At 50.3% G+C, this 26,025-nt stretch overlaps 4 protein-coding genes across 5 annotated transcripts in view; 2 read left to right on the top strand and 2 right to left on the bottom strand.

The window, feature by feature from the left end:
* Nucleotides 1-305, top strand: part of LOC101357936 (histone H2A type 2-C-like) — a 26,223-nt gene extending 25,918 nt beyond the window's left edge. The window contains exon 2 of the mRNA XM_004389606.3: nucleotides 181-305. Within this exon, the coding sequence (XP_004389663.2) occupies nucleotides 181-231 (51 nt within the window). The 3' untranslated portion in view covers nucleotides 232-305. The remainder of the gene's footprint in view (nucleotides 1-180) is intronic.
* A 41-nt stretch (nucleotides 306-346) lies between these two features.
* Nucleotides 347-976, bottom strand: LOC101357180 (histone H2A type 2-B). Its single transcript, XM_004389603.3, has one exon. It carries the CDS (start codon nucleotides 847-849, stop codon nucleotides 394-396), a length of 456 nt encoding a protein of 151 aa, XP_004389660.2. The 5' UTR covers nucleotides 850-976; the 3' UTR covers nucleotides 347-393.
* A 179-nt stretch (nucleotides 977-1,155) lies between these two features.
* BOLA1 (bolA family member 1) lies at nucleotides 1,156-8,482 on the top strand. Of its 2 annotated transcripts, none has more exons than XM_023724531.1 (2): nucleotides 1,156-1,213; nucleotides 7,781-8,482. In XM_023724531.1, the coding sequence occupies exons 1-2, from the start codon at nucleotides 1,184-1,186 to the stop codon at nucleotides 8,195-8,197; spliced, it is 447 nt and encodes a 148-aa protein (XP_023580299.1). In that variant the 5' UTR covers nucleotides 1,156-1,183; the 3' UTR covers nucleotides 8,198-8,482. The 2 variants fall into 2 exon arrangements, with proteins under 2 accessions (XP_023580299.1, XP_004389659.1); XM_004389602.2 differs by lacking the exon at nucleotides 1,156-1,213 and adding an exon at nucleotides 7,364-7,409.
* A 2,920-nt stretch (nucleotides 8,483-11,402) lies between these two features.
* On the bottom strand, nucleotides 11,403-23,679 carry SV2A (synaptic vesicle glycoprotein 2A). Its single transcript, XM_004389601.1, has 13 exons — nucleotides 23,589-23,679; nucleotides 19,198-20,178; nucleotides 17,804-17,984; nucleotides 16,853-17,004; nucleotides 16,628-16,761; nucleotides 15,940-16,029; nucleotides 15,592-15,702; nucleotides 15,318-15,406; nucleotides 14,504-14,668; nucleotides 14,162-14,295; nucleotides 13,097-13,303; nucleotides 12,158-12,317; nucleotides 11,403-11,746 (listed from the first exon to the last, which is right to left on the bottom strand). The coding sequence occupies exons 2-13, from the start codon at nucleotides 19,817-19,819 to the stop codon at nucleotides 11,563-11,565; spliced, it is 2,229 nt and encodes a 742-aa protein (XP_004389658.1). The 5' UTR covers nucleotides 19,820-20,178; nucleotides 23,589-23,679; the 3' UTR covers nucleotides 11,403-11,562.
* Between the last annotated feature and the right edge of the window lie 2,346 nt (nucleotides 23,680-26,025).

The following is a 26,025-nucleotide window of genomic DNA, read 5'->3' as shown; positions in this document are numbered from 1 at the left end:
GCGGTGCTCGAGTACCTGACGGCGGAAATCCTGGAGCTGGCGGGCAACGCGGCCCGCGACAACAAGAAGACGCGCATCATCCCCCGTCATCTCCAACTGGCCATCCGCAACGACGAGGAGCTGAACAAGCTGCTGGGCAAAGTCACCATCGCCCAGGGCGGCGTCTTGCCCAACATCCAGGCTGTTCTATTACCAAAGAAAACCGAAAGCCACAAAGCTAAAAGCAAATAAAACTTTGCCAAACTTAAGCCAAAGACAAAGGCTCTTTTTAGAGCCACCCAAGTTTTCAAAGAAAGAGCTAATACGCTAGTCCGTGGTCAGCCCTTCATTTGACACTTTTGTGGCTCTTAAAAGAGCCTTTGGGGTGGTTGGGAATGGGATCGAGCTTCCTAATTACTTATTTTTGCCAGGTTTGTGAGTCTCCGTTTTCTTAGGCAACAAGACAGCCTGGATATTTGGCAAGACGCCGCCCTGGGCAATGGTGACACCCCCGAGTAACTTGTTCAGCTCTTCGTCATTTCTCACGGCCAGTTGCAAATGGCGAGGAATGATGCGCGTCTTCTTGTTGTCGCGGGCCGCGTTGCCCGCCAGCTCCAGGATTTCCGCCGTCAGGTACTCGAGCACCGCCGCCATGTAGACCGGCGCGCCGGCCCCCACCCGCTCGGCATAGTTGCCTTTGCGGAGCAGACGGTGGACTCGACCCACCGGGAACTGAAGGCCGGCACGGGACGAGCGCGACTTGGCTTTGGCGCGAGCCTTGCCTCCTTGTTTTCCGCGTCCTGACATTGTAGATAGGAATGTAGTTCCAGCTTCTTTTTCGATGAGAAAGCTGTGGAAAGGATAACCCATTTGATGTCATTTATAAGCGCTATCGGGAGGGGTGAAGGGAAGTAGTTTGATTGGCTGAAAGCGTAGCCCGATCAGACAGCCAATGGGAAAGCAGAAGGCAGACTCTTCGTTTGCATCCTGCACTACGAGGAAATGACGGATTGCAGTTGTACCTACCAATCACTGGGAGCCACATTAAAGCCTCTTATTTGCATGCCAGGATTTTTAAGGAGACGCGGTTTTCAAAGAAAACGCTGTTTCTTTTTTAGTGACTGAGAATTTGTAAATTTTTTTCCAGTTTAAAGCAGAGAAATTGCAAGACGACCCGAAAAGGACTGCAGAGGACCTCAAGCAGATGCAAACAAAGAATTACTCCCACTTGAGGGTACGGAATTCTGAATCCGACTATACTTTGAGCCCTAAATTATTCTCCAAGCCCCTACTTTTGTCTTGTCACAGTCAGACTCCCTGACTCAGTTCAGTTGCTAGCTGCCTTGGGGCTTCGCACCACTTCACCCGCCTCCGCTTTTCGGAATCCAGTTTGACCCAGAGCTGGAACAGATTTGTCATCTTCTTCTTGACCTCCAGGAGGCGTCCGATACCGTCTTGAAACTTGCCCTCTTTGCTTTCAAAATCTCTCCCTCCAGGTTTTCCTCTTACCTCCCCGACCTCCCTTAGTCTGTGCATCCCTAAATGCGCTTCTCCAGCTACCTCTGCCTTTGCTTTCCTCACCATTTTTCACTCTTCGTAAAGACTCTTTCCATTTCCATGCCTTCAGCTAACAACCAAATTTTTCACAAGCTCAGACCCAATGCCTAACTGCTTACTGAATACTTCAAGCTGTTTGTCCCAGCGAGTACCTCAAGTTCTACCTACCCAAACCGAACTCATCCTAACAATCCCCACCCTTCTTTCTTTGCCCTTTTTACTTGAATTGCACCAACAACCCTCCAGGTACCTAAGCCAGAATCCTAGTCTATTCTTCCCTTGATGTCAACAGCATATCCAGTTACTTGCTTAGCATCTCTTTTCTCCATGATCCCTTGTCTGCCTCCTCATCTCTCCCCTAGACTTCAGCAACAGCCCCTGACAGGTAACTATTTCATGATAAAAATATGAGACTGAGAAAGGGAGAGCCAGTTATGGGAAGATATATCCGTCACTGGAAGTCAATGAATTTGCATTCTGGACTATTCATAAATTTCCTGTGTATTTGGTTAACGTGGGTCCCTCCCCAAGAAGCCAATCAACTGTTGTTGTTGTTAGGTGCTGTCAGGTTGGTCCGGACTCATAGCAACACTATGCACCACAGAACAAAACACTGCCTGGTCCTGTGCCACACTCACAATCATCATGATGCTTGAGCCCATTGTTGCAGCCACTGTGTCAATCCATCTCATTGAAGGTCTTCCTCTTTTTCCCTGACCCTGTACTTTACCAAGCATGATGTCTTTCTCCAGGGACTGATCCCTCCTGACAACATGTCCAAAGTATGTAAGATGTAGTCTCACCATCTTTGTTTCTAAGGAGCATTCTGGTTGTACTTCCAAGACACAAGCAACTGTAGATGTTCTGATGTGTTAACTTTTCAGAACTTCAGGGCTGAGAACCAAACCCATATGGGGGGACTCCATCACAACCCTGATAACCTGTGACACCCTGCTTGAGGGGCCAGCTGACCTCACCCTCTCTTTGACATCTGATCTTTTTTTTACGTCTATCACAGTGACCCTGTGCTCTGAGAAATGGTGGATGGAAAACAGGTTATGTCAAAACTTTATTGGGATACGCCCTCTTCCAGGAACTACGTATGAAGTAGATATTGTGGTCTCTTTCACAAATAAGGAAACTAAGTCTCAGAGGTGTTAATGCCGTTGCTGAAGGTCACACAACCACTTACTAAGATATGATTAAAACCCAGGTTGGCCTGACTCAAAGATCATGCTCTTCACCACTTCATTTACACTGCTTCAATAACTATATTTGGGTTTAGTGAAGTTGCTTAACTTTCCCAGCCAGCTGCAAAACCTTCTCAGATAAGTCTAGATAGGCCTATATCCTACAAGTTATACCAGGCTCAATTACTATCTGTTGCTCTCCAGAGCTCCTTTCCCAACATTTATACCAGGGCTATTAAAAAATAAAATATGGCAGGCCATTTGTAAAGATATACATCAACACAGAAAAACAGGTGAGATCTTATTTCTTTTAACATCTCTGAGATTTTTTAACCAAAGGCAGCTGAGTTTCTTCCCAAGCAATTCAGTTAAGCATTTATTTTGCATTCTATGCCTTTGCATTACAATGCTGGTAAAGAATGTTGAATATATCACGGACTGCGAGAAGAATTAACAAGTCTTGGAAGAAATACAGTCAGAGTGCTCCTTGGAAGCCAGGATGGCAAGACTTCGTCTCACGTACTTTGGACATTTATCAAGAGGGACCAGTCCCTGGAGAAGGACATCATTCTTGGTAAAGTAGAGGGTCAGCAAAAAAGAGGTAAACCCTCAATGAGATGGATCGACATAGTGCTGAAATAATGGGCTTGGACATAACAGAGATTGTGAGAATGGCGCAGGACCGGGCGATGTTGCGTTCTGTTGTACATGGGGTCGCTATGAGTCGGAACTGACTTGATGGCACCTAACTACAAACCAACTCTATCCCACTATTCCAACCTCATCTCCACTTTCCCTCCACCTCTTCCCACTGCCATGCCCACCCCGACCCCTAGTCCTTCTCTTGAAAGGACTCCCTGCCATTAGGCAGAGAGTTGCCTCTGGCTGGAATGCTTCATTTTCCCCTTGACCTGGCAAAATCCCTCTCATCCTTCCAGTTTCAGTTCACTTCCTCTTTTATGAAGCCTTTCCTACTCTCACACACATAGCCTGGGTGTACCCACATCTCTTTGTTCACATTCTGGTGATAGCACTTACCACTCTGTGTTATGTTCACCTCCTTTCTGTGACCACCTCAAGGGAGAGATTTTGTCTTCCTTATCAGCGAATCAGGAGTCCTTAATTCCTTCTACCTGGCTCTTGATGATTAAATGCTTGTAGCATGAATAAATAAAATTACACTCTCTTAGAGAATTAATGCCTTCTTTTCTAAAATATATTTCTTTAGTCAATAACCACTCTCCAAGTGCCTACTATCAATAATAGATTATGATAGACGATATAATAGAGGCTCATCAATTAAATAAAAATAATATAATCAAAAAAACCCCACACCCAGTGGGGTCAAGTTATTTCTGATTCATAGTGACCCTGTAAGACAGAGTAGAACTGCCCCATAGGGTTTCCAAGGAGCAGCTGGTGGATTCGAATTGCCGACGTTTTGGTTAGCAGCCAAGCTCTTAACCACTGTGCCACAAGGGTTCCATAACAGAGTTGTCAGAGTAAGGAAAAATGTAAAGAGCAAAATACAGTGCCTGGAACCTGAGAGGCCCCAATGCAGGATTAGGAGGTAAAATAGCTTCATGGTTTAAGAGCCCAAACTCTGCAGCCTGATTCTCTGGGTTCTTTACCAGCTCTGTGACCATGGGCAAGTCACCTAACCTCTAAAGTCTCTGCTTCCTTATTAGTAAAACAAGAGTAATAATAGTAGCTACCTTATGGAGTTGCTGTAAGAACTAAAAAAGTTACATAAATGCAAAACATTTAGAACAGTAACTAGCACCAACAAAGCAGGAGATCCCAAAAATTACTTGAATAAATCTTTCATTTCAAAAATAAACACTAGGTTTATCCAATGACCCAGAAGTTCTACTCCTGGATACACACCACACAGAAATAAATATTTATGTCCAACAAGACACATACAACACAATACTACACAACAATGAAATGAAAATAAATCACTGCCACACACGGATGAATCTCGTAGACAAATGTTGAGCAAAAGAATACAAACACAAATCAATTCATACTGTGTGATTCCATTTATATGAAGTTCAAAAACAGATAAAACTTACCCATGGTGAAAAAGCTCAGAATAGTGGGTATCTTTGGCAGGGTGGTATTGACTTCATTGGGCATGAGGGAGCCTTCCGAGGTGCTGGGAATTTTCTATATCTTGATATCAGTGCATTCATATACAAAATTGAACTATACACTTAAGATTTATGCAGTTTTCCTATGTATATGATACCTCAATAAACATAAATTAATTTTTTTTTCAGTGAATAAACATTGAAGTAATCATCATGGGGGAAAAAAAATCAGTACTTTGTTGAGTATCCCAATCTTCATGTTATAGTTTTTATTGTCGTTTGTTAATTACACATGAAGTGGCCACCATAATCTCTTGGTTCTTGAAGCCTCTGAAGTCTTAATCTGGCCGCGACAGACCTTCACTAAGTAGTAGATATTATTATGACTATATTTTTGTTAGAAATGAAAACACCAAGCTTATCCTATGGAACTTGCAACTTGCAAAGCTTTCGTTTATTTTTACAACAGGAATAATGATGTCAGCCCTCTCCATTCATACATTAATTCACTCATCCATCCAACACATTTATTGAGCACCAAAGTACACCAACAGTGTACCTGGCATCACACATCTAGAATTCAGTGGCTATCATTCTAAACACCTGGCTCTCTCTTCCCCTGGATCTCTGCATGGTTAGTCCCCTCTAGTCATTCAAATCTCTTTTTAAATGTCACCTCCATAGCAAGGTCTTCCCTAACCACAGGCATCCCCTACCATATTAATGTCTTTTATTTTCTTCACAGTACTCATCACTATCTAAAATTATCTTGTTTATTTATTGAAATTTTAATCTTCTGCTCTTAATGCCTATTAGAATTTAAGATCCAAAAGAAAAAAGTTCTTATGTATCTTGTCACGTGTGTATCCCAAGTGATGGGCACATCAAACATGCTTAATAAATAGCTGTGAGAAATCCTGGAAAATTTTAATTGCTAAATAACCATAAGTTAATAATGTTTGGCTCTGTCAAGGGAAAAGTAGATCATTGTTGTCTTCACGAGAAAACTGAGGAAGAAGTTAAGTGATTTCCTCAACTATCACTGGATTAGCAAGTTACAAGACCTTGACTAAAAGCAAGTACTACAGATTCCAACTCTTTAACAGCTTTGTAATCAATTTACTTCTCTCCAGCCCATCTCCTGCCTTTACTCAGGTTATCTTTCACCCAGACTACTGCAAAAGGTTTTTCTATTCCTTTCCCTGCTTTCCTCTCTTGTTAGTAAGGAACAAGACTAAGAAAAGAGTTTCCATGCTGTCCTTTCTTGGATGTTCCCCCAGATATCCTCTTGGCAATTTTCTTTGTCTCCCAAGTCTCGGTGACATGTCTTCTTAGCAACCTGTGCTAAGTCCCATCATAGCACTTAGCACACAGAATTGCAGATTGTTTGCTACTTGTCCATCTTCTCCAGTGTTCTATAAACTCCTTGAGTTGATTCTGACTCATAACAACCCTGTAGGAGAGTAGAACAGAGTAGAACTGCCCCCATAGGGTTTCCAAGAAGCAGCTGGTGGATTCCAACTGCCAACCTTTTAATTAGCAGCCAAACTCTTCACCACTGCGCCACCAGGGATCCTCCTTGAGGTTACAAAACAAACAAACAAAAAAACAAACCCATTGCCCTTGAGTCAATTCCAACTCATAGCAACCCTACAGGGCAGAGTAGAACTAGCCCATAGGGTTTCCAGGGAACAGCTGGTGGATTCGAACTGCTGACCTTTTGGTTAGCAGCCAAATGCTACCTTGAGGTTAAACCCACTGCTGTCCAGTGGATTCCAACTGGTAGCGACCCCATAGGGTTTCCAAGGCTGTAAATCTCTACGGAAGCCAGATGCCACATCTTTCTTCCACCGAGGCACTGGTGGTTTCCAACCGTCAACCTTTTAGTTAGCAGTGATTGCTTTAACCACTTTGCCATCCTTGAGGTTAACTTAAAAGAAAAGAAAAAAACCACCCCATTGCCATCAAGGGGATTCCAACTCATAGCGACGCTATAGGACAGAGTAGAACTGCCCCACAGGGTTTCCAAGGAGTGACTGGTGGATTTGAACTGCCCACCTTTTGGTTAGCAGCCAAGCTCTTAACCACTGTGCCACCGGGGCACCATCCTTGAGGTTCCCCGTTAACCCGTTGCCATCGAGTCGATTCCGACTCATAGCGATCCTATTAGGGCCTGTCTATTCCCAGCTTTCAGCTATTGGTCAGGCACACGATCACACAACAATTATGTATTCAGTGAATGGAACAGACTTTCATTTTCGTATATGTAAAATAAAGGAGCTGGGCTAGATGATCTACATGATACTTTGGCAATAAAGTGGATCAAATAATCCCAACCCTAACTGCCCAGGAAATTCCTTTTTCTTCGCGTTCCAGGGCATTCAAATCTCTTGACAAACTCATCAGTTGGGAGAGACTACAGTTCCCATGAACCCTCGGGGGACCACGTGGCGCCTGCCCCGTCTATCCTTGCGTACAAGGACTCCCTTTCCCAGCGTGCCTCGGGACTCGAGGCCTGCATTTCCGCCGCGAACTTCCGGGGTCTGGGCTCGGAGCCGGAACTGCGGGAGCGAGGGCTGAGCGGCAGGTAGAAAGGGCCCAACCTGGGGTTCAGAGGTGCGAGTGGGGCACCGGCTCTACTAGAAGGCCGGAGATGCACATTTCTTATTTTGCAGCTTCCAGCCCATTCCTTGCAGATCCCCTTAGTGATGGGCGCGCCTTGAGCGCGAGCGTCTCTAATCGGCCCTGCAGTGCCGGCGGCTGGAGGCCGAATTCCCCGCTGTCACACCGAGAAAGCAGCGAGGGCTCGGGGCGGAGCGGGCTCCCTGCAGGAGAGGGGTGTGGGGGGGCCGTGGGTCCTGCAGGCCCGCGGGGGTGGAAGGGAGTTGGTGAGACGGGCCTCTGACCCGGCAAGAGACCCCGACCCTCACCGCGCCTTTGTTCCGGTCTCTGCCGTAGCGGATGCTGAGTGGGCGGCTGGTCCGGCGGCTGGTCTCCATGGCCGGCCGCGTCTGTCTGTCCCGGGGCAGCGCTGGATCGGCGACCGTCGGTCCGGTGGAAGCCGCCATTCGTGCGAAGTTGGAGCAGGCGTTGAACCCCGAGGTACTGGAGCTGCGCAACGAGAGCGGCGGCCACGCGGTCCCACCAGGCAGCGAGACACATTTCCGCGTGGCCGTGGTGAGCGCTCGCTTCGAGGGACTAAGTCCTTTGCAGCGGCACCGGCTGGTCCACGACGCGCTGTCGGAGGAGCTGGCGGGGCCGGTGCACGCGCTAGCCATCCAGGCGCGGACCCCAGCCCAGTGGAGGGAGAATCCTCAACTGGACGCGAGCCCCCCTTGTCTGGGTGGAAGTAAGAAAACTCGAGAAACCCCCTGAACCCCCAAGGAGGGGGAGGATTAGGATCTGAATGGGCTGGGGGAGAATAAACGATGCACTCTGGGCTTTATAAGGGGCGAGGACTCCTGAGCCCCATTCTACTGGCACATAACGTATTTTCCGGAGATAGCAGCTCATTTCAGGCCAAAGCTAACCCGGGGAAAGGACAGAATCACTGTTGCTCTTGCCCTGGATTATTCTCAAGACGCTGCTCAGTTGTTAAATGTGACCGAGGAAGACCTGATGAGTTGGGAACAGTCCCGTGCATTAAAACAGAGACTGTCATATGAGGTGTATTGTGTCATTAATGGCCTGTTGTATCAATGCTACACGTATTTTTGGGAGAAGAAAGATGTCCAAAGACTAGGTAGTCAGGAAGGGCTTCATGGTGGAAGTGAAGGAAAACACAGAACTAAACCAGAAAGAAGAGGAAAGGGTGTTGCAGGCAGGAGGAAGAGCCTTGGCAAAGGCGTACCAGCTGAACAGGGCAGTGAGTTATTGGACAAAGCAGGGGTTATAGACACTTTTGAATCTCATACTGGGGGGATGTTAGGCTTTTTAACAGGCTGTCTGTTTCCAAAAAGGATTTGCATTTGTTTGCAAATATATATATGTATATATATATATATACGTGGAAACAGGTTTCCAAGGAGTGGCTGGTGGATTCGAACTGCCGACCTTTTGGTTAGCTGTCGCAATCTTAACCACTGGGCAGCCAGGGCTCTGTGTGTGTGTGTGTGTGTGTGTGTATAATATATATATACCACTGAAGCAATGAGAAGAGGATAAGAACCTAGAATGTGGTTACAAAACATGGAAAACCCCTCTATGTAACCCTTTCTCTTAGCCTTCCAAATGAAATGGTATTTCTGAGGGGAGCTCAAGTAATGTCTAAATAAGCGACTTTCTGATGACCTCTCTGTAGAAATGGAATTTAGTTACTAAAGAAAAATGCTTGATTAACATATATTTTGACCATTTCTGGCTAAAGCTTCCACACTGCATCTGGTTGGGTGGTAGGGAGTCATTGGAGACTTCTGAGGAAGGGGGTGCCAGAGAACGTTTGGGGGCAGATTGATCCGGCAGTGACGTGTCAGTGGATTGGCATGGGAGAAATTGGAGACCCAGAGAGTGGAAGGGTGGACACTGACTTGGGAGTCAGCTGTGGGAGGGAAAGGAGGATCTGACTTGAGAACCGCCATAAAGAAATGAGGAGATGGCTAGATTAAAACAGAAATGGATGGGAGTGAGGCGGCAAGAATAACCCCCAGACAGTGGTTTTCAGATTTCTTCACATAAGAATTCCCAAGGGGGCTGGTTGAAAATGTGGACTCTCGGTCCACTCACCTCCCCAAAAAAAGGAATTCTGATTCTATTAAGTCAAGCACGGGGTCTGGAATCTACATTTTTAATTTAAAAGGCGCATCGGAAGATTGAGAAAAGTGGTTCTAAAACATTAGGCCAAGGTCTCACATCTGGGCGATTTAGAGGACCTTCCGTGTGTAGCAGTGGAAAGGTCAGGTAGAGAGGCAGCTTAGGAAGTAAATACGATCCGTCCGTTTTTCTCGCCTTCATTTTGGAGGAGTTGTTTTTCCATCACACTATCAGCCGCTGTTTGGAAACCCTATGGGGCAGGTCTCCTCTGTCCTCTCGAGTCGCTGTGAGTCGGAATGGACTCGATGGCAACGGGTTTCTCTTCCCATCCCAGGACTGCCAGGAGGCAGAATAGAGCTGGATCGGGCTGGAGAGGCAGAGAGTCAGCCATTTTGGATTTTAAGGATTTGTTTCCTTTTTATTTTTCAATATTTTTTATTTCATTTTTCACATCAACAGAGTTGGGCTTAGGGTTCCCCAGGAAAGCAAGGGAGAAGGATGGGTCCCTCCCGGGGCAGCAAGGGAGAGGGCTGCGTCCAGCAAGTGAAGAGGGGCGAGGGCGCACACTCGTGCACTGGGCACTGGAGAAGGCAGTCCTTTGAGCACAGACACCAAAGAGTTCAACAGTCACCAGCAGGTTCAGGGTTACAAAACGGGGAGAGTCACCACAGGGCGGGCACCGGACGCAGCAGGAGGAGGGTGAATGTGGAAAGTCTTTTTTGTTGTTTTCACTTTTTTCCTTTTAACTTTTTGTTAACATTTTACAAACAGCTAAAAACTACAACACGTCACAGCTACAGTGAGGAGGGCGCCAGAGAAAGCAGCTACAGCGTGGGATGGGGGCGGCTTAACCTGCAGGAGCTACTGGCGGGAGGGCGGGATGGGGAAACTGAGGCTTCTGGTTCCTGCGTTAGGGGTCCCTCACTTACTGCCCAACCTCTCCCCACTTTTGGAGGAGTCGCCAACAGGGTCCCCGCCCCAGCTCCTTCTGCGTTTTGATCTGCTGGTTTGACCTCACGCCTGCTTTCTTTTCGTCCCCCACTCCCCTGCCTGTAAGGGGACAGGGTGCGGGGTGGGAGGGCAGCGGTGCTGTTCCCGTCGGTGCTGAAGTGGGCCGAGCCTCTCACTCAGAAGAGGCCTGTGCTTCTCGAGAGGAGGGGACGAGGTGGACCTTGTCTTGCCCTCCACTCTCCCTAGACTGTGGGACTGTTAACCAGACCGGCCTGGGGCTCATCCCTCCCGCCCGACACAGAGACAAGATTAGGGGCGGTACCGCGGGAGGCAGGGTTGTGTGTGTGTCCGCTGGAATTACCCCTTGGCTTATATTTTAGGACAGCATAGTGACACCCCCTCCCCACGGCACATACACACGCATACGTAAGTGTACACACACATTCGCGCACACACAGTCCTGCTGAGCTGCCTCAGAACTTCATATATAAATAAATAAGAATCGGAAAGCTAACTTCATAAAATTGAGGCTTCATAATTGTAGCCCACGTTGAGGGGGACGTGGAGGCCAGGGGCTGAGGTTTATTGCTGCTCCCCCAGCATCCAGTGGGAGGTGTGTGACGGCACCCAAGGCCCTTCCAGCTCTAAGTTCTTTTGGTCCACGGTCTGTGCCTAAGCCCCAGCCCCCAGCATAACCACATGGCCCATGGCTTCTCCAGGGCCTGGACGGAGGAAATGAAGGGCGGCAGGAAGCCTTTTCTGGAGCTCCTGGAGCAGGGAAGAGCAAGGGCCCCTCACTAACACGGCGGGAGAAGGGTGGGGAGTGGAGCATCCCAAACTGGGATGAAGGAGCCTTCCCAGCAGTCCCTGCCCACAGGGTCACACACACACCCACACAGATACACCCAGCTAAGACACCAAACGCAGGCTGAGGAGTTGGGCAGTGAGCGCTCTGGGGGCCAGGATGGCGGGTCAGGGAGGGCAAGGAGGAGCTGTTGGTCTCACAGTGTGCCTGCCGTCCCCGAAGCCCAGGGATCCTGTCACTGCAGCACCTGCCCCCGGGTCTCGGGCAGCTTCAGGGCCAGAGAACTGCCGAGGGCAAGAGCAGCCGAGGCAAAGAGGATGGGGGCGGCCTTGGTGATTCCCACGAAGGATGTGAAGATGCTGATCCCCAGCACAGCTGCCAGCTTGCACAGGGCATTCAGGAAGCCAAAGGCTGTGGTCCTGCTCAGGATGTCCCCAGCACAGCATGGAGGGGCCCAGCCCGGGGTGGGGGTCAGGGCCAAAGGGACACAGCAAGAGGTAAGGGAGGGTTTGTGGGGGGAAGGTGGGTGGGCAGGGAAGGGAAGATGGCAGCGGCGTACAAGAGGGAGAGGGAAGGATGGAGAGATCGCAGAGGTGAGGGAGTACACCACGGAATAGAGAGAAATCGGGGGTGGGGAGCAAAGAATGAGGTTAATTGTGAAGACTTCAAGGAGTAGATACAAAGCCACCAGCTTTCAGAAAGGAAACTCAATGGCGATGTGTATCCCCTTGCCCCCTAAGGATGCTTTCCCACTCAGACCCCTTCCTGACCTCTCCTCCCCTGCCCTCTGGGCCCTAAACCTGCTGCCCTGCCCACCACACTCCCACTACCTCTTGTCCGAGGGGTAGAGCTCGACAGTCAGCACGTCCAGCGCGTTCCAGGATGCAATGCTGACACCCCCAAAAAGGCAGAGCAGAGCAATCATGGCTGACTCGCTGTTCCCAAAAGACAGGAAGAAGCAGGAGACGCAGGACATCACGCTGGAGCCAGCTGGAGCCGGGAGAGGAGCGAGCAGCATGAGCTGGCCACGAGGAAACCTGTCCACCACCCACCGTCCCATCAGCTGGCTTTGAGGGCAGCCCAGGATGACACTCTCTTTTTCCCAAGGTACCCAGAAGGAAAGCTTTTCACTCATCCTCAGCCTCCCTTATAATTTTATTAGTAACATTACAGCCATTTATTCAATGCCAGCTGTGGGCCAAGCAACTTGATATTTTATATGCATTGATTTAACACCTCAACCCTACAAGGGAGCCCTGGTGGTGCAGTGGTTAGGAGCTCGGCTGCTAACCAAAAGGTCGGCAATTCGAATCCACCAGCTGCTCCTTGGAAACCCTATGGGGCAGTTCTACTCTGTCTTACAGGGTCACTATGAGTCGGAATCGACTGGCTGGCACACCACAGTAACAACATTATCATCCCCGTTTTGCAAATCAAACAACTGAGGCTCCACGTAGGTTAAACAACTTCCCCAAGGTCAGCTGGTAAGTGGTGGAGCTGAGATTCAAAACCCAGGATAGCAAAGCCTGTGCCCTTAACCACTTGCTATTCTGCCTATCCCCCACCCCCCACCCCCCAGGAGTTTCTGTGCCAAGCCCCGCCCCATCCTACAGCCACCCCCTAAGGAGAAGATGAGAGAGAGAGAGAAACTTCTCCAGCCAAGTCCTCCCACAGCCCAAGGTGAGAAGCCTGCTGACAGCCTTCCCCCACTCTCAGGCCCCCAATCAGCCCTGTCCCACCACCCTGCAGCCTCTCCCCCATCCCCTTACCGAGCATGCGCAGTCTGCCGATCTTGTCCATGAGCAGGGCAGACACGATGTTCCCGGGAAGCACAGCCAGCGTCCCCAAGAAGCTGACGAAGTACACCATGTAGGCCCCTTCACCCGTCCCTGTGACGTCCAGCGGGCAGCCCTCCTTGTTGTGCAGGAACGTGCTGTTCACCAGACGGCTGTTCACAAACTTGTACTCAAAGAGGTCTGGGGTGAGGCCGAGGCAGGCGGTCATAGCAAAGGCGAGAGGGAGGCAGTTACTGCTTACAGTCAGGGCTCTGCCTTTGTGGGGTGTAGCGGTGGGGGCTCCCAAAATCACTCAGGGCAGTCATTGCAAAGCATCAAATAATAGCACCATGGGAACTAGGACTATTTACAGTAGAAAATGACTGTCGTCTAGCAGATGACACAGTGTGACTGTTTCCAGGTGTTCCATTAACAGGTGCTTCCTAGTTATCCCTGTTGTCCACCCTAGCAGACTGCTGGTGGTGGTAGGTGCCATGGGCTTAGGAAATATTTGTGAGAAAAATATTTAAAATAATTTTAAATGTCCTGTCTATTATTTTTTCCTGCGGGGTGGGAAAAGCTCGCCTAGTACTCCGCTTAAAGGTGGGAAACCTCCGTGTAACTCACAAAACCAGCACTTCATGTGCACGTGGTTTGCGAATCACTGTTAAATGGATTAATGCAATGATTCCCAACTTTACCCCAACAAATACCTCTTTTACTTATTGTTTTTCTTTTTCCCAAGGACACGGTTTTGAAGATTTTTGCCCTCTTCAAACGGGTGTTAATATTACCACACAGAGTTGTTGTAATTCCAGCCAAAGGCAAAGAAATTTGATGTTTATGTCAGATACTCTGATTATTACAGGAAAATGTTCAACTTCCACGAGATTTTCAGAATTATTGGTGGTAGCTAATAGTCCCCTATGTCACCTTCCCCCAGGGGTCCAGAGATGTAAGTCTGAAAACCCTGAGCTAGTAAATGAAAAAGATCCTTCTCTCCCTCCTCAAGGGCCACCCAGCCCTTCCACCTGACACCCACCAGCCACCCCGTCTTACCAGTGTTATAGAACACGGTGTTGATGAATGTACAGTTCCGGAAGAACGTATTGCTGGATGTGACATCCTCGAAATAACACTCCTCAAATAGGGAATCCTCAAAGGACACTGACTTCAGACGCAGCCCAATGAACCTGTAAGGCCAGGAAGATGAGAGCTACCTCCCCTCATCCTCAGACCCTCCTCCCTCCCTCATTCCCGTAGTGAAGTAATGGGAACCGTGACACTGAGGAGAAACCACAGGGATTTTCCCCAAAGAGCCTTGTCTTAAACCCCTAGACTCACAAAAGAGACAAGGGTACAAGAGACATGGGAGGAGTGGAGATTAAAGTCCCCACATACTTGTCATTGAAGTACTGCCCGCCTCGGTGGATCTGGTTCTCCAGTGTGAAGTTAAAAGTCACATGCTCTACATGCTCCCCAGCGAACACTTTCGTGCGGGCTGCGTAGTCCACTGCCTGGAGGTGGCGGATCATGTCGGGAAACCAGACGGTCAGGCCATAGTAGCTAAAGAGTCAAGGGCGATGGAATCAGATGACGTTCAGGGATTACAACCAGGCAGTCCCGGGTGAGGGCAAATGAAGTCGTCAGCCCAGTCATGACCTTGCTCCTGCAGCCTCACCTCTCACCACTCTTTCCTCCCAACTGCTGTGGTTCTGGTGAACTTCAGATTCTGCTTACTCACCCACCATACTCTTGCTTCCCTCTCAGGTATTTGCTTTCCCTCTGCCTGAAACACTCTTCCCCCATTCTACCCTTGGCCTGTCTAACTCTCGTTCATCCTTCAGGACTCAGAGCCCCACCCCCAAGCCTGGAACGGGACCCCCCTATGTGCTCCACAGCACTTGGTACTCCCCCCATCGTGACACTTATCACACTTCTTCATAGCTAGTTTTGTCTAGCTTCCTGACCAAGATGTAAACTCCATGAGGACTGGGACCATGTCTGTTTCATCCCAGCACTTAATACTGGTCAGCCTAGAACACACGTTTGTTGAATAAATGAATGAAGTGGAGAGGTAGGATGGAGGCTCAGAGGCGACAGGAACAGACCTCCCCTTGTTATTCTTCCCCTTCATTTCCATTTTCTCCACCTCTCTCCCAAACCCCATACCACCACAACCACCACATGCCACCAATCCCACCTAGCCCCTCACCTGAATGACATGGTGAACCACACACCCATCATCATCAGGGTGATGCGCCTGTATTCTGGACCAAAACAGGAGAGGAAATTCCCCCAAACCTAGGCGGGATGGAATAACGTTAGGCCATGACTGTACTTGTTTGCAGCACCCACAGGTCCCCTTTCTGCTCCCTCACCACCTCCCTCCAGTTCACACATCACACCCCGCCGTCCTCTTCAACCCTCCCACTCCCTTCTCTCCACCTCCTTCACTACTTCCTCTCCGTTATCCAATTCCTCATTACCTGCCCCCCTAGACTTAAGGCCCGGACTCCCCAGCGCTGGTACCAGGTCCCTGTGTCTGACTGGATCTCAATCAACTCGTCCTCCTGACGAATTGTCTTAATGTGGGTTACCTAGGGTCAAGAGAACGAGCCAGCAGTCACACCATCTGTACTTGCCAACCCCTCTCAGATGCCTCAGTTTTCACGCAGTAGCAAAATGAGAGGCAGAAGGTCCCATTGAGGAAGAATGTGGTCAAGACATCTAGGAAGGTGGGGGCGGGGGAGGGTGGACGTCTAGAGAGGGGACAGGTGGAGGGAGTCTGGGGCTGCAGGGGCTTGGAGGTGTGAGTTGGAAGGGCTGTGGCTTACTGAGAACACTCGCTCAGGATGCCCCTTGGCTCGCATGTTGGTGTCATGGACTTGCTTCAGCACCATCCAGGCTTCATCATGCTTCCCATTCTAAAGCCACAGACACAACGCCCATATCCAGGTCAGCCCCTCCCGGACCCAGGGTTAGTGAATCCAGAAAGGCCCCCAACCCACTACCAGTCCCTGATCTCTAGGCACATGCATCGAAAGCAAGACATAATCAGACTTGGGTGAGAGTGGGGTTGAGACCACGGGACAAATACAAGCACAGGTCCTAGGGATCCTCTGGTGCAATGGAGAGAGAAAACTGAAGACAAGGGAAATGAAAGGCAAGTATGTAGTCCAAGGGGAAGGGGCAGCATCCTAACCCTGCCGGACCACATACAGTTGGAGGGGGAAGGGGCAGAGGATGGGACTTCCTTTGGAGCTGTAAAGTCAGGGCCTGGGCCAGTGCCCCTGCCTACAAAATCTTAAGCTGCCATAGTTGAGCAGGTTCCCTGGTTTCTCCACCCACAGAACCCCTCTGCAGATAAAATCCAAGACAAAGGAAGCAAACCAAAGTCCCTTAGAGTAAGGACCGTGTGAGAAAGGCAGGCAGCCACACAAGATCAAATCAAACCCTCAAAGGGTGTTTGAACACAGGAGCCCCTGCTACTCCCCACCTCGGCCCAGCCCCAGCCCCATTCACCTCCAGGAAGAAGCGGGGGCTTTCAGGCTGCGTGGTCAGAGCCCCAATGGCAAACAGAGATGGAAAGGCGCAGACGAGGACAAAGACCCTCCAGCTGTGGAACTGGTAAGCAGAACCCATCTGAAAACTCCACCCTGGCAGGGACAGAGTCACAGCCGTTGGCAGAGAGCCCACCACAGGAGAAGAAGGAAAGAGTCTGGGGTGGATTCCTTGGGGGCTGCTCACCATAGTGGGGGATGATGGCCCAGGCCATAGCAGCTGCGTACACGCCACCAATCATCCAAAACATGCAGAGCCAGCTCAAGTGCTCCCCACGCTTCTCCTGTGCCAGGAACTCCGAGAAATAGGAGAAGACAATGGGGATGGACCCTCCAATCCTGGAGGGCATTGTAAGAATTCAGCATTAGATAGTGGCCATATTCCTGATCCCCTGCCCCAGTGCTCTGGATCCCAAGCAACTTCTATCTTCCAGAGCTTTTAAAAGAGTCTTTCTCACACAGCACCCTACAAACTCCTCTCTCCCCTCCCCACCTATCATCAAGCACCCATCCTTGGCACCACAGGAAATAGGCAGGCAGGTTTCAGGGAAAAGGAAAGAACAAACATTAAATCCTGAAGATGGCTACAGAGTTGAAAGGGAAGGAAAATAATTAGAGAAGAGAGAAAAAAATCCCCAGAGAAAAAAAGAATGGCAAAGGAGTCTGAGGGAGGGTGATCTAGGAGCAGGCCCAGAAAGAGCTTGGAGACAATTCAGAGTGGGAGTGTATGCAGGTGACTGAAGAAATGTAGGGGCGGGGTGGGTCAAGGCTTCAGAGTTCTGGCAGATGTGGGTAATAGGAAGGTCTGTTGTCAAACGCAGGAAATATGTAGACTGGGAAGGGAATAACTCTAGCATCCACAGCAGCCTGGGGTGAGGCTGAGACCCACTAGGCCCTCTTCATGGAGGCAAGCTAAGAAATAGGACTATAGGGTGGGGTGGGGAACTCAGGAAGGGACCTTCGGGACAGGGAGCAGACAGGTTCTGGACGGGGGACGCTGGGCTGAAGACGGTGGAAAGAAGAAAGGAATTCATTCATTCAACTCACACATATTTAAGGTATATTTTGTGCACCTAGAGACATACCGGTGACCAAGACACAGTCCTGCCCTCAAGAGGCTTAGGAGGCGATCACTCACCCAACACCAGAAAGGAGGCGGCAGAAGAGGAAAGTGCCATAACCCTGGACGAAGGATGAGAAAAAGGCGAAGACGCTGTTGACTGAGAGTGAAATGAGTAGACACTGTCTCCGACCCAGCCGGTCAGCCAGACCCCCCCAGAGGAAGGCTCCCACCATCATGCCCAGGTAGACGATGAGGCCTGGAAGGAGGAAAGCACAGGCAGAAGGGGTATGAGCACAACACCTCAATTCTCCCTCTTGCTGAGCATTCCATGAGCTGAAACAGCAGCAGAGTGGATCAAGGATCTGAAGGACTTCTAGAAGCTAAGTATCCAGAGATGACAGTAAGTGAGAGGTTGGATGGTATGAGCGAAGACGGAAGGCCATCTCTGCAGGCCAGGGGTTCAAAGATAGGAATGAAGGTATAGGAGAACCCCAGAACCCAAAACGCCTCTTGTCCTCTGTCTCTCTCTTTGTCTCGCTCTGTCTCTCTCTTTTGCACACACACAAGACACCCCTACCCCCAGCTGGCCTGGACTGAGGAGTGAATCTGCCTAGATTCCCAGGCCCTCCCAGAGTCCTCTCTATCCTCCCCTCCTTGATGCAAAGCAGCAGGAGGTCACTCTGTGTTCTTAGGGAAAGAACTCCAATCCCCTCGGTCCTCCCAGGACCTGTCAATAAGTTCCCCACAAAATCCATCCTTCACTTCTTCTGGTCCCAATACTTCTGGTCCTCAAACTCCCCCATTTCCTAATTCCTTCATAAAATCAGAGTTGAAATTGATCATCAACTCTAGATGCTGCATTTTATCCACACCCAAGCCAAGCTCCAGCAGATCAAGCCTAGATCCTTTCTCAGTGAGCTGGAGTTTCCTCCTTCAGGGTCCCCATCAGAAACGGCCATCAGAGACCACTCCCTGGCCCCTGGACACTCCCAAGGCTGGAGTGAGAGCAAGTGTATCCAGCTTCTCTGGCTGAAAACCTAGGATTCTTCCCCACTCTAGACTGACCCTCCCAGGGCATGAGAATGCTGACTTCTTATTCCCGTAGTGAAGGAAAGGGAATAGGATAATAAGGGCGAAGGCTATGAAGAAACATTAAATGGTGGTCCATCCCACCATGGCCACCTCCTGGGGAACTAACTAAGCAGACCACCACCCAACCATCATTCCAAGCCCCAGCCCAGCTGCCCTCCCCAGACCCCTTTCACACACAACCTAACTATGACCCAACCCTTAGAGGAAGGTATATGTGAGGGAACAGTATTGGAGGGAACCTTGAGCCCTTTGGGGACATCTTGGGAACAGGGTCCTAAGGAGCCCAGCAGTGAGAGGACAGGGGCAGTTCTCAGGAGGAAGGGTGTGTCCAGAGTTTGGGGAAGGACAGGGCTGGAGTGCCTTCCAGTGTGTCTCACCCAGCATGCCCTTGTTGGAGTCAGACAGGCACATATCCTTCTCAGCACTGGGCAGCACGAAGCCCACCACGAAGACCTCGACACCGTCAGCCATCAGCGCCAGACCAAGCACGAAATAGAGTGTCCACTGGAAGCGGCCGTGGCCACACTCCCGTAGGATGGCCTCGTACTGCTGGGCCAGTTCTTCCCTCTCTTTCCGCAGCTGTGCCTCCCCCCGGGCTCCAGGGGGGCCCTCCCCCTCACCCAAGCCCCCCCTCACTCCAGCCAGGGGTGCCCCATCTGCCATCCGCTCGCCTTTGCCCCCAGACTCTGCCCGGGGGATGCCCTGATACTCCCCCTCGTAGATCTCATCATCCTCATCATGGCCCTCAGTGGCATCGCTGGATGCACCACCTTCCTCCTCGTCCTGGGTCACTTCCCCACGGTAATAGCCATCAGCGGGGGCAGGGTAGTCATCATCATCATCATCCTCTGTAAAGCGGGAGTAGGATCTGCGGGAATATTCGTCCTGGACTCTGTCCAGGCCCTTCACCACCTTCTTGGCTGCATGCTTCTTGACTTCCTTGGCGATGTCCTTGGCCCCACGGATGAAAGCTGCCCGGTCTCGGAAGCTCTCTTCCATGATGGGGCTTTGGGGGCAGTTCACCAGATCACCCCCACCCCTTGCTCCTTCTTCAGCTTTTTGCTCAAGAACTTGCGGAGTCAGGAGGACCCTTCCCCACAGCTATGTAGAGGAAGTGTGCTCGAGTATCTCTGGGTACAGAATAAAAGGAAATAGGACCTGGTCAGTGAGCATCTAAGGGGAGCAAGAAGGAGGGAGAGGAGCCTTGGCCTTCACCTAGTTCAGCTGGGTGGGTGGGTAAGAGAGAGGGGTAGTGGGGGAAAGGAAGGGAAGGGGAAGCCAGGTTGGTGGGGCTAAGCTGAGGAGCCAGGATAACTTGGGAAGGGCTGCCCACTTCTCTTCCAGAAGCCTCTAGAGACCTAGAAAAAAATAAGAGGGAGAAAAAGGAAGCTGTGAATCCTAAAGTGGTGACAGTCACTATAGAGACCAGACCCATGGGACCTGCTCAGGAGTCCTGGTCCACCTACCCAGAGCCCTTCTCCAGACACCCTGCCCCACATCAAGTTCAGGCCCCTTGCTTTAGTGCCAACCTACAAAAAGCAAAACAGGAAATAGATGAAACTAGAATTCCTTACTCTTGCCTGGTTCCTGACTAGGGGTGGAGCTTGGGGTGAATGTGTAGAAGGAGGACCGAGTCCTCCATCCTGTTGCCTTCAGTCACTGGCGGCATCTGCAGGTGGACTTCCACAGTCCTTTCACCAGGCTTCACGATGATGGGCCCCACAAGAAGGGGCTCCCTCCCAACACAGCCTGGTGAATCAGCTCACCTTGCAGAGTCAGGCAGGTCTGGGCTTGACCTCCTGCTTCAGCACTGACTGGCTGAGTGACTTTGGGCATGTTTCTGACCGTCCGCTCCTCAGTTTCCTCTTATTTGAAAAGGGGAAAGTAAGGATTAAATGAGACAATGTGGATAAGGTCCTTATAGTACCAGCACATAAAAAATGATCAATAGATATTAGCTATTACTCTTCATGGTGACAGTAATATAGTGAGATGAGTACACTCCCTGATGAGGCCCCCAAACAGAAGTCATCTCTGGGTGCTCTTTAGGGGGAGCAGCAGAAAGGTAGACTAGCTAGAAGGTGAGTTCAGTGCAGAGCCCATGACAAATGACCTAAGTTGAAATCCCAGCTCCGCCACTTACTAACTGATCTTGGGCACGTTATTTAACCTCCCTAAGCGTCAGTGTCCTTATATTTAAATTGGAATAATACTCTATTTCCCAGAGTTGGTGTGAGGATTTAATCTCACAGTAGATATTCTATAAATGTCAGTTTCATTCCTTTCTATTAGACTGAAAGGCGTGAAGGAAGCAGGAAACAGCAAGGCACAGCAAGTGGTCATACTAGAATGCTGTTGCCCAATATTACTCCAAAACGGAGAGTCTCCAGACCCCTCTGCCTGTGTTCAAATTAATTCAAGTGCTGGGCCCATGTTATCCCCCTCCAGACAAATAAGGGGAGGTCCAGAAAATGGAGACCCGGAACCTGAGCAGAATACAGAAGAGGGCAGATCAAAAGCTGAGGACAAGCTGATAACTGACGGCTGCCATATTCCTTCAGCACATCATCCATGGGCCTCCTTTCACTGGTTGGGGTGGGAATGGAAATGACTGATCAAACCCACAGGTTTCCAACGAGAGGGTCCAAGGTCTGTAGTTGTACCTCATTCCTCCAGGCCCTCCCTTCTTAATCCCTCCAAATCCTCTCTGCTTCTCCTCCAGGAGTCAAAGGAAAAGGAGTCCACAAATACCGCATTGCGTAGGAGGCTGGTGTAGAATGAAGAGGGGAGCATAGGAGAACCCCCTTCCTCCGCAGAGGCAGAGGAAGCAAGACTAGATTCTGATCAGAGATTATTGCCCTAAAAATATCCTGCTTCCTTCTGCTCCCACCCATCCAGGGCCCTTCATTAAATGTGTCACATACACTTCACACACACACTCACACACACACACACACACACACTCACACACACACACACAGAGTAGCTCTGGTAGCAGAGAGAAGGTAGCGCTATATGTTTCAGAAGGGCACAGGCAAGCAAAGTCTTGCCCCCTCGGGATGGATGTGGGCAACGGACCATGGTGACCAGAAGCAGTGACCCCTACGCCTCCTTCTTTTCTTCATGGTTCAAGGCCCAAATAATCCCCCACGAAACAGAGGAACTGTGGAACCCCCTCAGTGCCTGACAATTTGCTTTCCTCTCCTTTCTACTTCCATTCTTCTCCAACCAAAACCCTGAAGGGAGGCAGACGGGCCCGACAGGAGCCATACCCTGTGTATGTACCCCTGAGAGGACATGTTGGGGAGAGGAGGCCTCCAGAGCCACAGCAGGATATGATGGCTCAGCAGACAGCTCCCCCAGGGCGGACAAGCCCAGGAGGTCAGAAGGGAGAGAAAGAAGACAAATTTCTCGAGCTGGTGAGGAAGTAATGCTATTTTTAGCCCCAAAGCAGCCCAGGGTGGCTAAGCCTGCGGGAGAGAGACAAGATTTGGAGAGGCGGAGGTTAAAGGAGACAACATTCAGGGTTACGTGGCCCTTTAAGGCCGTCTGGCTTCACCTGACCGGAAAAATGAGTCCAGGAGAGACTCTGCAGGGGGTGGAGAGGGGCGGCGGACTCCTGAGCTTCCTTTCGGGACCACTCACCCAGTCCTGGGTAAGCGCAGAGTTCAGAAGACCCTCCCCCTCACTGAAGCCCTGACTTTGGGAACCACCCTGATTCCCAGTCCACCCTCGCCCAGGTGACAAGGTCATGGAGAAGCAGTCACTTATCAAAATCTCCTCGGGGTGGGGACTGAGTGGTGGCGGAATAGAGGAGATGTGAGAGCGCCCCTCCGTATTACAGCTGGGTGATGGAGCCTAAGCCCCCACCCCAGGGCCGCCAAGGCTGTGCCACGTCCCCACATCCTTCCCCAGGGTTAGGGAAATGGGAGCATCCACAGTTCTGAGGAAAAGAAAGAAGGGGTCAGCTGAGAAGGTACAGGGAGGAATATGAGGAGACAGGGACGCAGGGAGAGACCTCCGCACGCACAGGCGTAGGGACCTCCCCTAAGAGAATTTGTGATGCCCCCCCATCTCGCCTCTGCTCCAGTATAAGAGAAAAGCCCCTAGAATTTACTAAATCGCTTCTCTGAGCGCCCCCTTCCGTGGTCCTGCTGCTGGACAGGTCCCCAGCATCACTCGGCACCCCCTCCCCCGACCCCAACAACTCCGCCATCCGCGCCCCCAGCCCTGCTGGTCCACCGTCTCTATCCCCCCAGTATTGCCATTCGTCTTTGCTCTCCGCTCTCTCCTTCACCTACCCTTCCCTCACTGCCTCCCCCCCAAGTCCAAGCGAGCATACTAAGGCAGCATCCATTCTCTGGCCTCGACCAAGGTCATTTATCATTCATCCAGGCGGGGGCGGGGGGACGCCAAGGTGAGGAGGGGGTTGGAGTTGGAGGGAGCCCTATCCTACCTAACAACCCCCACCCTGAGGAGGGTAGTGGGGACTTGGGTAAGGCAGAGAAAATCATCCCTCCTCCCCCTTCCTTCGCATGCAAAAAACTGCATACATACGTGTATATATACATATATGTATATACATATATATATCCACAGCAAAATAAATCTCCGTCCCCAAACCACTACCAACCCTCCTCACCCCTAGAAGCGGGTCGGTCACCCTCCCCATAAGCGAAGCATCGGAGGATAATATGGCTGCAAGGCAAGGCAAGGAAGGATGCTTCTGCCAGGGGCGGGGTGGAGGTGAGAAACAGAGGGGTCTCACCTGGCTGGGTCCCCCGGGTAAGGGAAGCCCAGGTGAGGGCGGGGGTCCCGGCAGCGGGGCTGAGGCGGCAGCGGCGACTGCTCCGGGTACCCCGGGGAAGTGGCAATGCAGACCTGCCCCCCCACACACACACTCGGCCCCGCCTCCCCCCCTCTCAGCGCCACTGAGCTTCGGGAGAGACCATTGTTGGGGGGTGGGGGGCGCGGAAGAAAAGAGAATGGGGAGGGACTCCTGGCACCGGGAAGACATGATGAACGGGCTAGAGGAGCTTGTCACAGGGGCAGCTGAGATGACTCACAGCCTTCACCCAGCCCCTTCCTAGTAAAAGATGAAAGACGGCAACAGTGGTGCCAAGAAGTCCAGTGTGAAGGCAGAAAGGGAGACGGTGGATGGGGCAGCCCCTTTCTTAGCGCCCCGGCCCCACTATGGCAAAAACCACAGAGTTCAGGGGCTTTCACTGCCTTCAAAACACCTCCCTTTCCCTTCTCCGCTGCTCCAGCCAAGCTCCTTTCCCACAACCCTCTCCCAAACCCTGAGCGCTCAGACTCCAAGTTTGCTTGGCTGTTTAGAGAAGGCAAGGATAACACGGTGTGATTTCTATCGTCAGCTGCCAGAGGCAGAGACTTCTGGGTCCCTGCCATCTCTTTCCTCAAGAAACAGTCCAGATTGTTGGTTTACAGTGAAGAACTCCTCATCCTCCTCTGTTCAGTTGGTGGCAGCAGAGGTGAGTATTGAAGCTGAGAGGGTTTTACAGGCCTGACTAGACAGCTCCCCTTTTGTTCATTTGCTCTAGTGACTCAAAAAGGGATCCCCCCATACCCTTTCCGCCTTTTCTTTTCCTACCCTCAGCCACACAAACACACACACACACACACACACTTCTAGAGCAGGAAGGAGTGTACTGATTTCAGTTCTTTCTTTTGCCCTATACCAACGACATGGGCTCACAGATACAAGATATCACACTTGGGGACTATCCTCACTCCACAAGTCAGGGGGTAGGTGGTGATTTGGGGATGGTTGGCCATACTGAATGGGTCCATCCCATTCCAGGTGGAATATTTTGGACAGAGCACTGACCTGGGTTTCTGACCTCGGTTCTCACTCCTGCCAAGCTATGGGCTCTTGGTCAAGTTCTCTGCCTCTCTGGACCTCAGTTTCTTCATCTGGAAAGGAGAAGGCTAAACTGCATCAGGTCCCTTTCAGATCTAATAGGGTGTGATTCTGCTTTACAAAATGTGGAGGCTTCAGAATGCTGGGATAATGTTACATGGCAAAGGCTGGCAGGCTGTGTCCCAAGAAGCCTCACGGTAACATTTTCAGTGTTGAATTTACCACTGACAGGTATGGCTCTGGGCTTTGTAGTCTCCAAAGCTAGATCTTGGAAATACTTGTTTGTACCAACCAAGTTCAAAATTTATTGAAATATAAAGCCATATACAAAAATATTCATTTACTATGAGAAATGTAACTGTCAGATTGATAACTTATGTCTCCATGTCCAGCACATTCTCTTCCTGAAACCAAATCAGACTCATAATATGAACATATAAATGCACAATAATATGACTGAACGGGAGGAGTTGTATCTTTAATGGTATCTGGCCATGCTCAATAAGGAATCATGCCAGTGGGACCAGAAAGCTCTCCTCTTGGCTGCAATTCTCTGCCCCCATCTCTATGCTGTGGGCAGCCTTGCCAATGCTCCTGAACTAAATCGCTTGGCTAAAGCACTCTTTCCAGGATGCTACTTGGAACGGCCAGCCTCTGCCCACGTGGGCCGTAGGGACTCTCCCTTTACTGGGTTTTCACTGCTGACCTCTCTTCGGGTTAACACGTTCTTTATTTAAATATGTTAATGTTTTCAATTAGGTTATAGCCAGTCCTGCTGGCAGGAAGCCATTTCTTCTCTTTAAGGTGACTTTGCATACTCTACACTGAACCATTTCTTGCTAAAATAGAAATCTTACACTCTTAGAGGGAAACCTTATATATATTTTTCTTTTACATTCTAAGGGATGACTTCATTGCTTTCTCCAGCTGTCACTGCCGCATGCGCCTCACGGCCCACTCTTTCCCAATCTCCTTTGCTGGGTCCATTAATGTTGGAGTTCTGGGGGCACAATCCTTCTTCCCTTTAACCTAGACTCTTCTCCTTGGTCATCTCAGGCAGTCCCATGACTTCAATATCATCTATGTGCTGATGATTCCCACATTGATATCTCCAGTCCAGACCTTTCCACCAAGCTCCAATTTCAAGATCTCCATCTGCCTATTCATCATCGCCTCTTGGATACCTAATAAGCATCTCAAACTCAACAGATCTCAAAACAAACTTCTGATCCAGGTCTTTCTTGTCTCTTCACCAAGATATTCAGGCCAAAAACCATGGAGTTATCCTCTCTTTCTCTCATCCCTGTATCCCTAAGTCTTGTCA

This window comes from Trichechus manatus, unplaced genomic scaffold, assembly GCF_000243295.1.
Source record: "Trichechus manatus latirostris isolate Lorelei unplaced genomic scaffold, TriManLat1.0 scaffold00250, whole genome shotgun sequence".
NCBI classification, from domain to species: domain Eukaryota; kingdom Metazoa; phylum Chordata; class Mammalia; order Sirenia; family Trichechidae; genus Trichechus; species Trichechus manatus.
The sequence above is the reverse complement of the archived record's forward strand: the minus strand, read 5'-3'. Positions and strand labels throughout refer to the sequence as shown.

Coding starts and splice junctions, on each gene's coding strand:
- LOC101357180 (XM_004389603.3), bottom strand. CDS start 849: ATGGGTTATCCTTTCCACAGCTTTCTCATCGAAAAAGAAGCTGGAACT.
- SV2A (XM_004389601.1), bottom strand. CDS start 19,819: ATGGAAGAGAGCTTCCGAGACCGGGCAGCTTTCATCCGTGGGGCCAAG. Junction 17,985..19,197: donor CTCCAACAAGGGCATGCTGG/GTGAGACACACT, acceptor TCCTCCTTCCAG/GCCTCATCGTCTACCTGGGC. Junction 15,703..15,939: donor ATCCTGAGCGAGTGTTCTCA/GTAAGCCACAGC, acceptor TCTTGACCCTAG/GTAACCCACATTAAGACAAT.
- BOLA1 (XM_023724531.1), top strand. CDS start 1,184: ATGCAAACAAAGAATTACTCCCACTTGAGG. Junction 1,214..7,780: donor AGAATTACTCCCACTTGAGG/GTACGGAATTCT, acceptor TCTCTGCCGTAG/CGGATGCTGAGTGGGCGGCT.